General features: G+C 34.8%; 1 protein-coding gene across 1 annotated transcript in view; it reads right to left on the reverse strand.

Annotated features, from left to right (window-relative positions):
* Positions 1 to 4,915: 4,915 nt before the first annotated feature.
* The window catches only part of BRWD1 (bromodomain and WD repeat domain containing 1), a 150,624-nt gene continuing 137,953 nt past the window's right edge, over positions 4,916 to 17,586 (reverse strand). Inside the window, exons 38-41 of the mRNA XM_036747966.1 lie at positions 17,021 to 17,247; positions 11,028 to 11,150; positions 9,927 to 10,856; positions 4,916 to 6,694 (exon numbers count right to left, since the gene is read on the reverse strand). Coding sequence (XP_036603861.1) covers positions 5,538 to 6,694; positions 9,927 to 10,856; positions 11,028 to 11,150; positions 17,021 to 17,247 — 2,437 coding nt within the window. The 3' untranslated portion in view covers positions 4,916 to 5,537. The remainder of the gene's footprint in view (positions 6,695 to 9,926; positions 10,857 to 11,027; positions 11,151 to 17,020; positions 17,248 to 17,586) is intronic.

The raw sequence follows: 17,586 nt of genomic DNA on the forward strand, positions 1-17,586 counted from the left end.
GAAAGCCCTAGGATATTGCGCTATTTATACATATACTCATACATCTCATTCCAAGCCTGCACATGATGGAAGTTTTGAATGGCAATCACAAGTCAAAAAGACCCCAACAAGTTAAATGATGGAGTAAATCTTAGTAAAATATTAGGGATTAATGCTTGTATTTCTTAATACTTTAATAAGTTCAATACTTTGATTTTTAAAAAGCTACTTGAAAAGGAAAAGCCTTGGTTATACTCAGGTACACAGCAGTTTAAGATATGGAATTTGAACTGAGAAGAGAAGCCTTAGTGGGGACATTCTTGTCTTCAAGTATTTGAAGGGCTTGTACAAGGGATTAAAATTGTTCTGTTTGGCAGAACTAAGAGCAAAGGGTAGAAGTTGTAAAGGGGTCTACTTTGGGCTTAATATGAAGACAATTTTCCTAACAATCAGAGATATCCAAAAACAAAAGTTCGCTTGAGCGGAACTGGATTTCCCCTCATTAAGGGTCTATTCACTTGAGTGGATAGATTATGTTATGGAGATTTTTACTCAGGTGTACACAAACAGGTTCCTTCTAAATGAAAATGTTTCCCTATTTTGAACAGGAGACTTTCAGTTTGTACTGTTCAAGGATTTGAAATTTGTCATTTAACTTATTACCTCTTCAACTAGAGATCAAAGTTTTCTAATTAGTGTAAATACAGAAAAGGGAATATGTAAATGTAAGATTTTTTTTCCCTTAGAAGGAGAATTTGTCAGGCTATGACTGATACAGTTGACTGGCCATGTTCATTGTAAAGTTCCTGTGACTTACAAACAAGTTTTTGGAGGTTAACAACTTTTCAGGACTTTTGAAAGAGTTCCACAATCCTTTTTAGTCCATAACAAACTTGTGAATTTGTAGACACACAACTCTTCTACCCCTATACCAGCCATTTTTATAAGATGTTATATGCATACATATACATAACTCCTCAAAAATATTTAGTTTGTTGAGTTCTGGAACAAACTAATAAAAAGCAAATACCTGATGTCATGAAACAAAAATAAGTTTAAAAAATTGAGACTTCACTTCATTTTTAAACTCACTTTTTGTTGCAGACCCAAAAAGCTGTAAGGGCTCTTTCAGCTCTATAATATTCACGTAATACATTAAGATGCATACAGATCTAGAACCATTCTCCCTTCATTATGTTTAATTATGGCACTGTTACTCCTACTCTCCAGGTTAAATTTGTGAGGCAATTTATAATAGTCATACACTGATGCAAAATGGAACCTACATTTTGAAATGTTGAGACATTTCTCTTACCCCTGATGGATGTGAGTTTGTACCTAACTCAGATTATCTAGATAAGTCTTTTAAAATAGTGGTCTCTAAAGTGGGAGCTGTCATCCACCCTAAGGGGACTGTGATCAGCCAATTAAGAGAATGGAAAGATGGATTACATCTCATACTCCCTGCCACTGTCTCCACAACTGCACCTATCCTATCCCTATACCTACCACTCTCCTACTCTACTCAATCTTCCTTCCTGTGCAAGCTCCCAACCTTTTTTCTCCTCAAAGCAGCCATCAGTTCCTCAAAGTACTTATAACCTAATCAATACAGGCACACCCATAGCACTGTGTAGGTAGGTAGCTTTCCCCTGAGATCACTTAGAATCTGTGGTTGCAACCACTTCAATGTTGGGCTCTGTGCTCTAGGATATTAAAAGCCTTCCTTGCCTACCCTCTTTATGTTTTGGGTGGGACAGCTAGTCATGTAGGAGGATGAGAAAGTTGTGATCTACATTTCACATCTCAATATCTTTCCTTTCCAAACCTATCCTTCTTCCAGACTTTCCTAATATTATTGAATACACCACCACTGTACCAGGCATACAGGCTTACTTCATTGTTGTCTTCAGTTCCTCACCCCACATTGCCAAATCCTGTTTCTACCTCTACATCTCTTGCATCTGTCTTCATCTCATATTCACACAATGACCACCCTATATTTCAGTCCCTCATCACATCTAGCCTAAACTATATTAACTTCCAATTGGTCTCCCTGCTTCTGGTCTCTTCCCTATCCTCCACACAATGGCCAAAGTGACTTTTCTAAAGTGCATGTTTGACCATTTCAGTGTCCTACTCAGAAACTCCAATAACTCTAAGATTAAATGTTATTTCATCCTTTTAAAATTCCAATTTTTGTATATACATATTACATGATTTATAAATAAGTAAATAAACACGTATTAAGGAGAGGCGCTAAAACATTTTTTACTGATGGGGTGTTCAATCAAAAGGTCTGGAGATTTTTGTTCTAAAAAAGATGGCTTACCAATAGTTCTATTTCTGTTTTATGGCAATATCCCCTGAAAAGATATGAAACCCTAGGGATTTTGTGTTTGTGACACAAGATCCTCTTATTTTGATCATTTCTAAAGTTTCCTTCCATCTACAGCTTTTTTGTCAAAAATTCAATCTTGATTTTAAAATTCAGCCTTGTTTTAGATTTTAATTTTGTCTCAGTGGTGTTCTAATTCAGCAACAATGAATTATGATATACAGGCAGTATGAGATGTGTTTTGAAACAGAATCAGGATGAGAGATAATCAAGTGGGTTCCTCACGCCTCCGCATAGAAGCATACCAAAACATAAGAAAAACAACGTGGAAAGTACCAACAAAGAGCTCTATTTTATAATGTTCTGTAAGTCTGTAAAGCTATATTTTCTTCATTAATCAAAAGGAGGATGAGTATACCAGGAACCCTAACAAGAAGAGAGTAAGTTAAAAGCTACACTGTTGCCATCAAGTAGGCCAAAAAAAAAAATTCAAATAAATTTGGCATATTAACAGTACAAGATTATTTAGAGACATATCTAACCAGTTTCTAAAATGTTTGAAACCATTAATATCAAACCTGGTTAAGTTATGTTCCTTCTTCTAAAGAAAAGAGAAATAAAATCTCAGTACTTTAAATTATTTTCTATTATAACTTAAAATTATAGAACTTATGATAATTCGCTTTTAGTAAACATTAATTATATTTGTACTATAATGAATGACTATAGCACTTTTTGTATTGGAATGATCTAACATTCCTTTATGTAAAAAAATTAAATAAAAAAATTTAAAGTTCACATGCTGTAAGTCAACATAAATATTTCCTTTATTACTTTCTTAAATAGTGGCATGTGTATATCCTTCTCAAAATTAAATATTGAGAATAGTACCCAAGATTAAAACAACCTATAACTACACAAATTCCTTTATAGCACCAAGTTCTTATTTTATTTGTTTTTATAATTTACCTTTTTCCAAGTACATCTTTACAGTGAGAAAGTGAAATGATGCTGTGCTTGGTTTTTCCTATTATATTCTCATTAAAATATGAAAGTTGTATTTACTAACAATTGGTTAAACCACTTTGACTGGACTGACCAACTAGATAATTTAGCCCAAATGGGCAAAACTCATTCTGTGTATACATGCAATAAGAAAATTTTTCTTTATAAAAGAACCTAAGCCCATTTAAATATTCCACATTTATATGCACTCAGATTTTTGATACTTTACACAGAAGACAGTGGTAAATGTATAAACAAATAAGCTTAAGAAGAGTTTAGGTTAATTTATGGACTAGATTCATAACAATTTATTATAGTAACTTAGGGGATGTTCAAGGAACATTCTAAAACTTTTTTAGTTTAGTGCCCTAGACAGCAATCTCCCTAAACACCCCAAACTGTTTGGGGCAGAACACTGTACTAAGATGGTATACATATATTCATGTTTTATAATACTATCGAGGGAAAAGTTTTTATCTGAAATTACAATTCCCTGGGAGATAATAGGAATAGATATCCTAGATTGTGTCACTACTGTCTAGAACAATCCTACCTTGTTGGTAGAGAGTGACAGTACAAGTTTCTGGGAAATATGTACGAGTACTTTGGAAAGGATTCTTTAACTTAGAAGCAGAAAAACTTGTCTACAGTTTTTAATAACTTTGATTTCAGGGAAAATAAGAAATAGATTTTCTATTTGATGCCAAAACCAAATTTAAAGCCAGTCATGGTGGGGTAGAGGTATAGGGCATATAACCGTCCTTAGCAAAATACATAAAAAATATTGGAGGTACTACTTCAGGCACATGGAAGCTCAATGAGGCTACATATACTGACAGGAATAAGGTGACCTAGCAAAGAAAAACATATTACTACAAAATACAAAATGTTTAGGTGCCAAGTTTATCTTAACGGTTTCAAAAATCATTAAACTAACGTGTACTATGTTTTCTTAGAAACTGCAAATCTACACATTAGGCCAGTGCCATTAATATTGGTAAGGTTACTTTAGTAGCCCAGGGTGTATGGGAATGCAAATTGATATGGCAAATCAATTCGAACAACAAAGATATTTGCCTCATTTCCCTGGATGAAGTTTCACTGTCACAAAACCAAAATTATAATTTCAATATTGATGGGAAACTCACCTAAGTACAGTAGAGTGGCGTGGGATAAAATGATTTTTAACCAAATTGAAATAACACGGACTACTAGTTAAGAATACGATTTTCTTAAACCAAAGGCACATTCTTTCATTTCAGAGGATGAAGTAATTAAGGATACTAATTCACTTTGGTTAAATACATTAATGTTAAAAAAAGATTTCAGGTGGCTAAGAAGCAAGCTTTACAGCATTTATACATTAGTGCAGATGTTTAAAAAAAATTACAAAATAAAGGCTATGGCTCTGACCTTACTTAGAATTTTTTTTTTAAAGAAACATGTTCAACATTTAAACAAAAAAGCCTGGATAAAACAATTTACCAGTAGTTTCTAAGTTCAAGTTTACAGCAAAGAAATGAGAAATGAGAAAATATATATATGATATATCCATATCATATATACATATAAATATATATATAAAACCCCAACACCATTCAAAAAGGAAAATGGAAGCCAGTAAAATTAATGGAACTGATATTCTGTATTGAACTGTGGGTGGCAATAAGTTTTTAATGGGAACCAAAACAAAATGGTTAATTATCTGTCTACCTAGTAAAGAGTTCCTCTTCCCATGATGTTAATGTCAGTATGCTCTTGTTATGAGTTATCTGTAAACCTTCACATGAAATGATATTATACAAAGGAGAATAGAAACTATGACTTACTTAAGAATTTAATAAAGTAGTAACTATGAAAAGTATTAACTTGCTACTTTGAAAATAATGATCAACCATTTAATACTAGCCAGCTGTCTAGTGTTTATAGACAAAACAGATTTTAAACTCTTGCTATATGTAGTCACATAGAGTCAAAATTGAGAGCTGCCCCAAAATGAAGCTTATTTTGGCACCTGTGCTAAATGCTGCTACCTAAGCAAGGAAAAATAAGGAAAAGGACAGTCATGATTTAGTCACATTCATAACTTTTTCATAGAAAAATATAAATATATTCCCTGAATTATAGAACCAAAAAAAAAATCACTGGAACAGCCAATATTCACCACAAATTCCAGCTCAATTCCTCTAAAAAATGAACTGGTTTTCCCTCAAGGTCATAAGGTGCAATCACCTGTATCAAAAACATTTTCTATATCTAAAACTCTATCATCATCCCCATAATTATATCTTACAGTTCTTCTACCCTGATTTCTTGTTCTTATTTTTGAACGTCGTGGAGCTTTTCTAGTTTTTGCGTAGTCCAAATCCTCCCAGTCATTATCATCCAACCTTAACCTTGGTCGTTTGCTTTTTCTTGGTAATCTCATTGGTTTAGATACGTTACCTTTAAAAGTATTACCACCTCTTCGAACAACATTTGCTTTTCTATTCCTTTTTCTCTTTTTTGTTTTTATGTTATCACTATAAGCAGTATCCGAATCAGTTTCTGTTTCCTGATTTGAATCACATTTGGGATTAGTCTTTGAACTAGCTGCTATTTCAGAACCTTCCAAAATTTTTGATTCAGAACATTTTCTTTTCCTCCCCTTTTCAGATTCTGTTGTGTCTTGCTCGTGATGAACCTCTGCCTTTCTGAAAGGAATCTTTTGACGCGTTTTCCTTCTGGTTCTTCTACCTGTCCATTTTCCTACCCCAGAACTCATTTTGTCTTCAACATTATTCTCTGAAGTAGATCCCTGCACCAAAGCTGACCGGTAAGGAACTTTCCTCCTATTATCATCTTCTGGATTATGGCTTTTTGAATCCTCACTTGAAGATTCAATCAGGGAATTTTTCGTTGTATGAGGTGCAGCACTAGTAGACTTGAGACAATTGGTGTGCCGTTTCTGATTACTTCCTGAATCTAAGTCTCCATTTATAGACTCACTAACATTTTTCCTGCTACTATCAGAACCAGTGTCAAGTAGTTGATCTTCAGAGGTACTTTGTTCATTTAACACTGTCTCACTCTTTAAACTTGTATTTCCCTCAGAATCATATGATGCATTCTTAGATTTAGTAGAAGCACAATTAAGGGTCTTTTTCCTGTACCCATTGCTTCTAGTGCACACATTTTCTGAATTAAAATCTTCTTCATCACTCATTAACCTTATTTTATTGGCAGCCATTGCAGCACTTCTCCGTGGAATCCTTCGGAAACCAATTTTGCCTTTTAATGATTTAACTACTTCTGAATTGCTGTCTGACTCACTGGAGCATATCCTTTTCTTAGAAGCTTTTCCATTCTGTCCATTTTCTTGAGATACAGCATCTGGGGGGGAAAAAGTACTTTAATTTTTAATGATAAAGTAAATGATTATTCCTATTAATAGAAAGTTGAAAAGTATAGAATAAAATTCCTATTACACCATTACCCAAGGTTTTTTTGTAATTTCAGCTCAAAAATTCTGCCAAACCACAATCTTAGAAATTTATATAGCACCTTTCTACCTAATATGATATGATCTTTTATTTTGTTAACTTTAATGGGACCCATACTCATCACTGACTGGGTCAATTTACCAACCAGTGGACCAACAAGCATTTATTAAGCAGCTACTATATGCCAAGCACTGTGGTAGGGGCTGGGGATACAAAGACAAAAAACAAAACATGCCCTGCCCTCAAGAAACATATTCTATTGGGGGAGACAACATGGACATAATTATTTACAAAGTAAATATAGGGTAAATAGGGTAGTTAGGCATTAGTGTATGTAAAGTGGTGCTTGAGCTAAACTTTAAAGGGATTAGGTATTTTAGGCAGTGCTTCTCAAACTGTGATCTATGAACCCTTGGGAATCCCTGAGATCCTTTTTTTTTGGGGGGGGGGGAGGGGCTCTGCATGGTCAAATGTACTTTTATCATAATCAATATTAGGATATTATTTGCCTTTTAAAATATTCCTCCATAGGGCAGTTAGGTGGCGCAGTGAGTAGAGCACCAGCCCTGGAGTCAGGAGGACCTGAGTTCAAATCCGAGCTCAGACACTTGATACATGTACTAGCTGTGTGACCTTGGGCAAGTCACTTAACCCCAACTGCCCTGCCAAAAAACAAAAAAACCAAAAACAAAAAACCAAAAAAATAAAATATTCCTCCTATTTCCAACTACATATATGTATGATGCTGACTTTTCTTCATCTATTTCAATCAAAATAACCTATCACAACAGACTGAATTCAGAAACAGATTTAAGAATCCAGTTTTCTATTAAGCCAGGCAGAGATGTACAAAAATGTTGTTATACTCCTATTTTTTTGAAAAGTTATTTTTCATTAAAATGTTACATATCTTTATTATTTTAATGAATTAATATTTTTAAAACTTATCCATTTTAACTTATGGTAAATATTTATATTTATATAAAAATATTTGCAAAAACAAGTTTTAACTTAACATGGTAAACATCAATAGATGTAACTCACATAAACAAAAGTTCTTGGGGTCCTCAACAATTTTTAAGAGTGTAAATAAAGAGATCCTGAGATCAAAAAGTCTTTGAACTGCTGTTCTAGGAGTTCTCAAACAGTAAGTGCTCCACAACTGTTTAAAATGTGTGTGTATGTACAATATTTCAATACTGGCCTTCTTTGTTATATTACTCACTTAAAAATATTATTCTGAAAAAGTTCCATAGACTTTACCAGACTGCCGAAGGTGCCCAGGATACAAAAAGGCTGATTCCCTGAGGTGTTCTGAGAGGTGGGAGTACAAGAGAGTACACTACGGGCTTAAAGGATAGTGTCTATAAATATAAAGGCAGCTAGGTGGTACAACAGATAGAGTATGGGGCCTGGAGTCAGGAAGACTAATCTTCCTGAGTTTGAATATGACTTCAAACACATGCTAGCTGTGTGACTCTGGGCAAGTCACTTCACCTTGTTTGCCTTAGTTTCCTCATCTATAAACTGATCTGGAGAAGGAAATGGCAAGCCACTCCAATATCTTTGCTAAGAAAACCCCAAATGGGGTCATGAAGAATTGAACATAGCTGAAAACGAATGAACAACAAGAAGTATGTAAATACAGAATGTCACAGATGAGGACAAAAGGTTGCAGCCAAGTTGTCTAAACGCCCTCAAAAAGATTTTGTTTTTAACTCTACAGGCATTGCTGTACTAGTAAATCTACCAAGCCTCACTGATTCATCTCCACCACATCTCTCTTTCTACTCTGCAGGAGCCACAGGAGCTCTTTCAACATTAAAGTGAAATAGTCAGACTTGTGGTTTAGAATATCACCAGTAACTGTGTGGAGGATGGACCAGAGAAAGGGATGGATGAGAGAGATGTGGTGAAAGCAGTGCTGGCAACTTATTGTATGTAAGAGGCAACGGAGTTAGGGATGAATTCAAGTTTGAAAACTAAGGTGACTGTATGGTGGTGCTGAAGATATAGAAAAAGTTAAGTGGTGGGAGAGAAGTTGTGGGGGAGACAATAAGTTCTGCTTTAGAAGTGCTGAATTTGAGATTACTACGGGACCTCCAATTTGAAATGTCCAGTAGCAGTTTGTGAAACTGCGCTGGAGAGAAAGTAGGACTAGAAATTGGATCTAGGTATCATTTCCATGGATATAACTGAATCCATGGAGGGACAGGAAAGAAGAGGGGATGAAGAGGGAGAAAGGGGGAAGGAAAAAGAGCATGGGAAGAGGGGCAAGGGAAATAGAGAAGAACAATGGGAAAGGGGTAAATCTTCCGGAGTAGATGGGAAGGGGTGGGGCAAATTGGGGACGGACGGACAAATTGGTGGCATCTTTTAATCAGAGACTGAATAAAATGGGGGATGGTTTTGAGATGTAAAATAGGGGAGAAGTTGGAGGCCGTGCCAGAGGGCTTTCATTTTCTTAATGAAATCTGACACAAGGTCAGAGGAGGGGAAGATGAGGGGTTTCATTAGAGAAGGCTTGGAACAGCTATTGTGGGGAGTGCTAGAGAAATTTGATTAGGGAGAAGTAACAGAATTGCCTTGCTGCTGTACATCATTAAGATTAGACAACCTAAATTTGTAATGAACTCAGACAGTAAGGATGCACAACAGAAACCAGTTATACATACTAATCCCCTCATCATATTCAAATCTTTCTTCAAAACAACCTTTCTGCAAACAGTCCCATTTTCTGCTCTAAGCTACACAACTGTGGTTCACACAACAACACTCAGATTTTCCAGATTCTCTAAATCCTCACTAGAAACTATTACCAAGAAACTATTGTACCAGAAACCTTTGCTGGCAAAAATATTCTCTTCCATGTTAAGTACAGAAGAGAAAACACTAGAGTTAGTGGTAGAATATCTTGAATATACAGGTTGAAATAAGATTTGGATGTAGTACTGTGTATCAGTATTAAAAGGTATAGACACCTTGGGAGCAGTACATAGGAGGGAAAGATGGGGTGAGAGAGTAGCTAAGTGGGTGAGGTGGCAAAAGGACACAGTGAAAGGACACAGATTGTGAGTTGGGGAGAATAAGGGAAATGACAAGTTGTGTTAATGTTAAGTTACCTTTCATAATATCTTTTGTCCTTTTATTTGGTTCTGTATTGTCATAACTATGGTCGGAATCCAAATCTGTTTCAGATTCATGTTTCAAATAATGCTTGGAAACAGCGAGAGGCTCATCCTCCAAATGCCCTGAATTCAAAGTTGTTTCTGCTGTTTCACAATGTCTTCCAGCTTCTTCTTCACTCTTTTCACCTTCATCAGAGTCCTCTGAATCACTTAGGACTTTTGCTTTCCTAAATACAGTAGCACTCTTCCAGCAAGTTTTCTTGCGTTTTTTACCACTCCATTCACTTGGCTCAGAATCTGCATCCTCCTTACAACTCTTTCTGGCCTTAGATTTCTCAGCTGAAGTTGATGGGCAAGCTTTCTTACTGCCATTCTCTGAATTATAGCCTTCTGAATCTTCCTCAGAAGATTCTATCACGGGAAATTTTGTTGTAAAACCTGCTCCAGTACGGGCTTTATAACCATTAGCATGCCAATTCTTTTGCGACACCATTAAATCACTTTCAGACTCAGAACTTCCATTTTCAGATTCACTGACAGTTTTTCTAGCAGCACCAGAACATACCCCTGATGCTGGCTGATTTTGTTTTTTTAGTTCTTTTTCACTTCCTGTCTTTAAACTTTGATCATCCTCAGAGTTATATAATAACTTTTTTTTAGCTGCAGCAGAGGCATTTCGGTGAGGCAGTTTCCTGCTGATTTTGCTAGCAGAGCAAATACTTCCTGAGCTAAAATCTTCTTCTACATCACTCATTAGCTTAATCTTATTAGCAGCCACAGCAGCACACTTTCGTGGGATTTTTCGGTTACTTCCAGCTTTGTCTTTGATTGTTTTACTAGTCGGTACTGAATTATCAGAATCACTCAAGTAGACCCTTTTGCGTATAGCTTTTCTACCACAACCATTTTCTAAAAAGACAGAACCTAAAAGAAAAGGTGTGAAATGTAAAGTGAATAAATCTTACTTTCATTTAGAAACATAAAATATAAATGTAAATTAATGGTTAGTACACTAAACTAAGTCAATCAAATTTTTACTTTGCTTTCAATGTTCTCCTAACATACATTTCTTTAAAATGTTACTGAATATCTTACCATTTTTTCTTTGAGAAGTTCTATTTCTAGTCACAATGAAGTTTCTGCTTCTGGAAATGCCATTACGTAATAAGGGCTCGGGAGATTCAGAGTTCTCTCTACTTTCCTCTGAACTACTGGAAGCTGACAAAGCAGAGAAAGAAGTAATTGAGAGATCTGACATAAGCTTTGTAACAAGAGACTTAAGAAGTTTTTCTCAAAAAGATTCATATCAGCACAGCAGATTTTTTAAAAATAGCATACTAAGGTATAAATACTTAAAACATTTAAGTAGCATATATCTCAAAGACATGAATTGTAAGTTTCTAACAACACAGGACTACAGATTTTGAATTGTGTATCAAACAATTTTACATGTTGTGAAACAAGTAAACGAGCACCCATTTCAATTTTGTCATAGAAATAGCTTTAGAGCTCTAAGGACCACCTAATCCAACCTCTTCATTTTACAAATGAAGTAGATGAGGAATCTGGGGACCAACCTGTACTAGAGTGATTGGGGACAGTGACTGGATGGACCCTGGATGCTACATTTATAAAACATTTATAAAAGAAAATTGCTCAAATACATTAGAAACAGAATGCAAGGTGAAAAGAGAAGTAAAACCCATCAGTTACCTCCAGAAAATGAAAATACTCAAAAATGTCATTGCCAAGATCCAAAGTTTTCAAATTAAGTTAAAGATACAAGCAGCCAAAATGTAGAAGAAAAAAAAAAGTACCAAGGAACCATGGTGATGATCACACAAAATTATGTTACAAATAATATGAAGAAAAGGCTATCTTGGAATACTGTACCAAAAGGTTTATAATATAAAATGCTGCAAAAATGATTGTAATACTGTGCTGCCAGGGGCAGGGAAGAACGGGTGCAGAAGCTTCAGAGACAGGAATAGAAATAATCTTTAACAGAATAGAGGACTTTCAAGCATTTCTGATAAAAACAGCAGAGCTGATTAGAATCTTTTAAATACAAATACAGGCGATAAAAGAAACCCAGAAGGTTAAATCTATTAAAGCCATGGAAGGGTTTAATGGTAATCATTAAGTAACACATTCCTAACAGAAGAAACAGAAATAAGTATCCTTTCGATGTCCAATTGTTATATATTCAGAGAGGGAGTAAAGAAAGACATGCAAGGCCTTGGAATGGTTTTGTTCTGCTTTACTGGTTTTAACAGAAGGGAAAAAAAAAGAGGGAAAAAAGAATATACAAAAGGGAAAGGAGGTATAGTGGGGAAAATTTATGTCTCATAATTATGATATGGAAAGAATATACAAATGGAGGTCAGATTGGGAGAAGACATCTGATGAATTTCACCCTTATCTGAACAGACAAAGGAGGATTGAACACATACGCACCTATAGAGTTTGGTGTAGAAATACATTAAAATCAGTAAGGAAATAGGAGGGGACACGGAGAAGGAAGAAGGGAGTTTAAGGGGGCAATTAAATTTAGAGAGGTAATAGTCACAAGCAAAATAAAATTCAGCTATAACAAGCAGATCAAAAAGTGGGAGTGGAATAACAGAGAGAAGTGTATGGCCCAATCAACTACTGGGTCATGTGACCAACCAGATGAAGAATTAGGTAGTTTCTTCAATTCTCACAACTTCTCAAACCTCTCCAAAATAAGAATTATGCATGATATGAGGCAATTTCATCTGTCTCTATAGTCTAGGACACCAAGATCCCAAACAAAGTAAAAAATTCAGTGAAATGACAGCAGAGAAAGCTTATCCTTAACCCCTAACAAGCTTATTCAACACCAACTACCTCACTACCAGTCACACTCAGCAGCATCAGGGCTGCACAAGTTCCACCTGCATGCAACAGAACACAACTCTACATACCAACATCACCAAAGCACCCTACCCTTTTAATGAAGTTAATATAGTTCTAATACCAAAACAAGGTTAAGAGAAAACAAAGAGAAAGAGGAAGAAAAACCAAATATCACTAACATTTATTCAACAGTTTTTAACAAGATCCTGTCATACACCTCATAGTGATTTATCCAAGAAAACATTCATTAAAACCAACATGGATTTGTACCAGAGATGCAAGGATGGATCGACAATAGGTAAACATAAATAATTAATCATGTTAAAAACAAAAATACCTAAAGCCATATGATTATCTAAATAAATGCAGAAAAAAAGTTTGACAAAGTACCACATTAAGTTGTACTGAAGACTCTACAATTAAAAATGAAAGAATGATGTGTACACACACACACCCCCAAAAGTGAATGTGACAAAATTATAAACAACAAGCAAGTCCTGAAAGAGGTGAGAAGACATTCACCCTACCCCAATGCAAAAGTGGGAGGTCTGCGTGTTGCCCAGATTTTTAGAATTTTTTTTTATGGCTATCAAGCATATGCTTATGTTTTCACCTATTTTACTTTTTTTTGGTTGTTTAAAAAATATTATTTGTTATATAAGAGGGTTCTCTGGGAGACGTAAGGGACGGATAATGGGATAAGCTATGATGATGTAAAAAACAAAAGACATAAATAAAAACCTATTTAAAAAAAAAAAGACCCTGTCAGTCATAAGGATCTAAGCTTTGTAAAGAGACAAGAGCAGAGAAGTGAGATCAGGTTGATGGAGAATATGACCATGATGATGATGATGATGACAATGATGATAGCAGCTAATATTTGTAGAGTGCCTTACAGTTTACAATACACTTTACAGATGTCATTTGACCCTTCCAAATACCTCAGGAGCTAGAGACACAATTACAATCCACATTTTGTGATGTTTAAGTAGAGGGAGACAGACATTAAGTGACTGTCCAGATTCACACAGTTAATCTCTGAGGCTAGATCAGAATTTAGGTCTTCCTGACTCCAGGTCTAGCACTCAATTCACTGTGCCCCCTAGATACCAACTTGTTCTAGTATTGAGTTCATCTGTATTCTGGTTCAGACTTACTTTGGGCTATCACAGCAAGAAATGCTGGGAAAAAATTGGCAAAAACAAAACACCTATTTGTTCAAAACTCTTGAAGAACATTGGAATAAGTGGACCTTTCTTCAATATGGTAAATACTACCTATTTAAAACCAAGAATAAGATCTATGAGTGAGAAAAGCTAGAGACTTTCCCAGTAAGATCCAGAGTAAAGCAAAGATATTTACTGTCATCATTATTTGGTAGTGTTCAAAGTGTTGGTTATTACAATCAAATAACAAAAAGCAACTGAGAAAAGAAACATAGTGAAAGAATAAATAAAATTATTGCTTTTTGCAAGTTACATGACTAGAGGAAAGAGATGTATCTTTACAAAAATAAAGATAGACTTAAATAACCGGAAAAATTTGTTTATGGTTGGACCATACTCAAATAGATAAAATTAATTTACAAAATCAATATTACCAAATTTTATCACCAAAATGAATTTACAAAAAAGGATACCAAAGAACCACTTCTCAAATTATATTACAAATGAGTAATCATCAAAACAATTTGTTAAAAAATAAAGAGGATGAAAGATGAAGTGAATAATTTTGATCACACAGAACTCAAAAATTGTTGCAAGAAAAATTCCAATGCATTGAAGATTAGAAAGTAAACAGTCAATGGGAAAAAAAAATTTGTATCAATTCTGATAAAGGTTTCATTTCCAAGAAATATAAGGGACTGACTCAAATGCATATGAACAAGAACTGTTTCCTAATGGATAAGTTGTCCAAGAATATGAAGTCAGTTTTCAAGAGGAGAAATCCAAGCTATTAATAGCCATAAGAAAAAAAAAAAGTTCTCAATCACTAATAATTAGAGAAATGCAAACTAAAGTAACTCCTGAGGCTTCACTTTACTAATCTCTAAGAAGCTAAATGAACAGGTAGTTTTCAGATGAAGAAATCGAAGAAATCAGAGCTTTCCATAGTCACAAAATAAAAAAAAATGCTCTAAATCACTCTTGATAAGAGAAGTGCAAAGTAAAACTCTGAGGTACCAACTGGCTAATGCCAGAAAATGAAAATGATAAATGCTGGAGCAAATGAAGATAAATTGTGACATTAATGCACTGCTGCTGTAGTTGTGAAGAGAACCAACCATTCTGGAGAGCAATTTGGAACCCTGTCTAAAGGGCTATGGGCATACCCTTTGATCCAGCAATAGCACCATTAGGTCTGTATCTCAGAGATAAAAAGAAAAAAAGGGAAAAGGACATGTTTGTACAAAGATATTTATAGCAGCTCTTTCTGTAGTGACAAAGAATTGGAAAACCTTCATTTGCCCTTCAATTGAGGAATGGTTGAACAAGTTGTGTTATATGAATGTGATGGAATACTGTTGCGTTATGAGAAATGACGAGCAGGATGCTTTCAGAAAAACCTGATTAGATTTACATGAACTGATACAAAGTGAATGAGCAGAACCAGAAGAACATTGTACACAGTTACACAGTAACAGCAATACTGTATGATGATCGACTGGGAATGACTTATTCTCAGCAATACAAGATAATTTCAAAGGATTCATGATGAAAAATTCTATCCTCCTCCACAGAAAGAACTGATGGAGTCTGAATGCTGATCAAGGCACACAATTGTTCATTTTCTTTTCTCTTGTGGCGGTTTTTTTTTTTTTGGTGTTTTCATTCACAACATGACTAAGTGGAAACATGTTTAACATGACTGCACCTGTATAACCTGTAACAAATTGTTTGCTGTCTCAGGAAGGGGTGAGCCAGGGAGCAAATTTGGAATTCAAAATTTTAAAAAACAAATGTTAAAAATTGTTTTTACATGGTAACTTGGAAAAACAAAATATTATTTAAAAAAGAGAAATGCATATTAATATAACTGAAATTCAACTTGATATCCAGACTGTCAAAGATGACAAAAGAGGAATGACAAATTTGGAGGGATTTTGGAAGGACAGACACAGTGGTGCAATGATGGTGAATTTGAAAACTGGCCCTATAATTCTGAAAAACAATTTGGAACTACAGGCATGTCCCATAAGTTACTAATTTGTGCACATCAAAAATTGATTAAAAACAAAGGGAAAGGGTCTATATGCACAAAAATATTTTAGTCACACTTTTGGTAGTTGTAAAGAACTGGGGACAAAGTGAGTGCTCATAAACTATGAAATGGCTGAATAAGATATGGCATGTGAATGCACTGGAATATGTGCTATAATAAATGACAAAGGGGACAGATTCAGAGAAACTTGGGAATACAATTCCTACAACTACAATAATGTAAAAGAAACAGCTATGAAAGACTTAAACTACTGTTCAATGCAATAACCAATAAATAACTCCAAAAATGAATAATGATGCTTCCAACTTCACAGAGAAGTGATGGGAGATGGTGAGACATATATTTTTCAGACATGGCCACTGTGTGGATCTGTTTTATTAGACATCCGTATATGACAAAGGAGCAGCTGGGGGATTGGTAGATAATGAAATAAAGAAAATAAAGCATCATTTAAAAAATACACGAAAGGTTGTTCAGAGGGGAACATAAACAGAGCAATTTTGTAACTATTATATAGCAGGCTTTAAACATTTCATATACGATTCCTTTTTTCTGTTATTATCTGTATACTGGAACATTCATATGTTGATACTTGTTAGTAAAAAGAAAATTTAAATTTTAAAAAAAATCAATTATATAACATACTATGAAACATACTAAGCATACGAAGATGAATTAATATATAATCTGCTGTCCTCCAAGTGCTAACATCTAACAGTACCTTCCTACCCTACTGATCCCTTAAGGTCCAACTCAAGTCCTTCCTGGCACACACTGACTATCTGGATCAGTACTACAGAATTTAGCACTTCACTGTTCTCTAATTTTCATGCCTATCTGTTTTACCAATTAGACTATGAAGTCCTTCTGAGGGTCAGAACATTTCATGCTTTTTTCAAATTGCCTCAAGGCATCCAACAGTGAATACAAGCATATTAGGCAATTGATTTTACTTTCAGTAATATTAAATAGTCTTCATGTCTCACCAGTTAATATTGTAGAGTTTGCTAGAGTTATGGGTCTAGTCCTTCCAATTTTTTCAGATGATGCTGCAGAATCAGATGAATCACCAGAAGTAATATTGGCAGAGAAGCTAACTGTTGTCTTCTGGCTTGAAGACCAAGCTGCACTATTTGAGGTAGACTGAGCAGGAGAACCTTCCAAGTCAGGTATGACTTTTTCCTGGGATTTCAATTGTTTCCATTTCACATTTCTGTTCAAGAAGAAAGAGAAACCATGTATAAATGCAGAAGTGTCAGTGGGCTTAAAAGCTAAGTGGAAAAGATCTACCCAAATTCCTGACTAAAGACAGAAAAGTCCTGAATTCAACCATAATTATAAGAAAATAATACTTTCATAATATACACAATGAACAACTATTAATCCTTTATCCTTAACTTTGTGTTCAATTTTGTCCTAATGTAGGCTATGATATACTCAAAAAATCCTTTAGGAGCAAGATGATTAGATAGAGTTACAAAAAAATTTTTTTAAAGGAATTAACACATATAACGTGTTACTACTAAAATTGGGGACCCTTGGTGGGAGATAA

Source organism: Trichosurus vulpecula, chromosome 2, assembly GCF_011100635.1.
Source record: "Trichosurus vulpecula isolate mTriVul1 chromosome 2, mTriVul1.pri, whole genome shotgun sequence".
NCBI lineage: Eukaryota > Metazoa > Chordata > Mammalia > Diprotodontia > Phalangeridae > Trichosurus > Trichosurus vulpecula.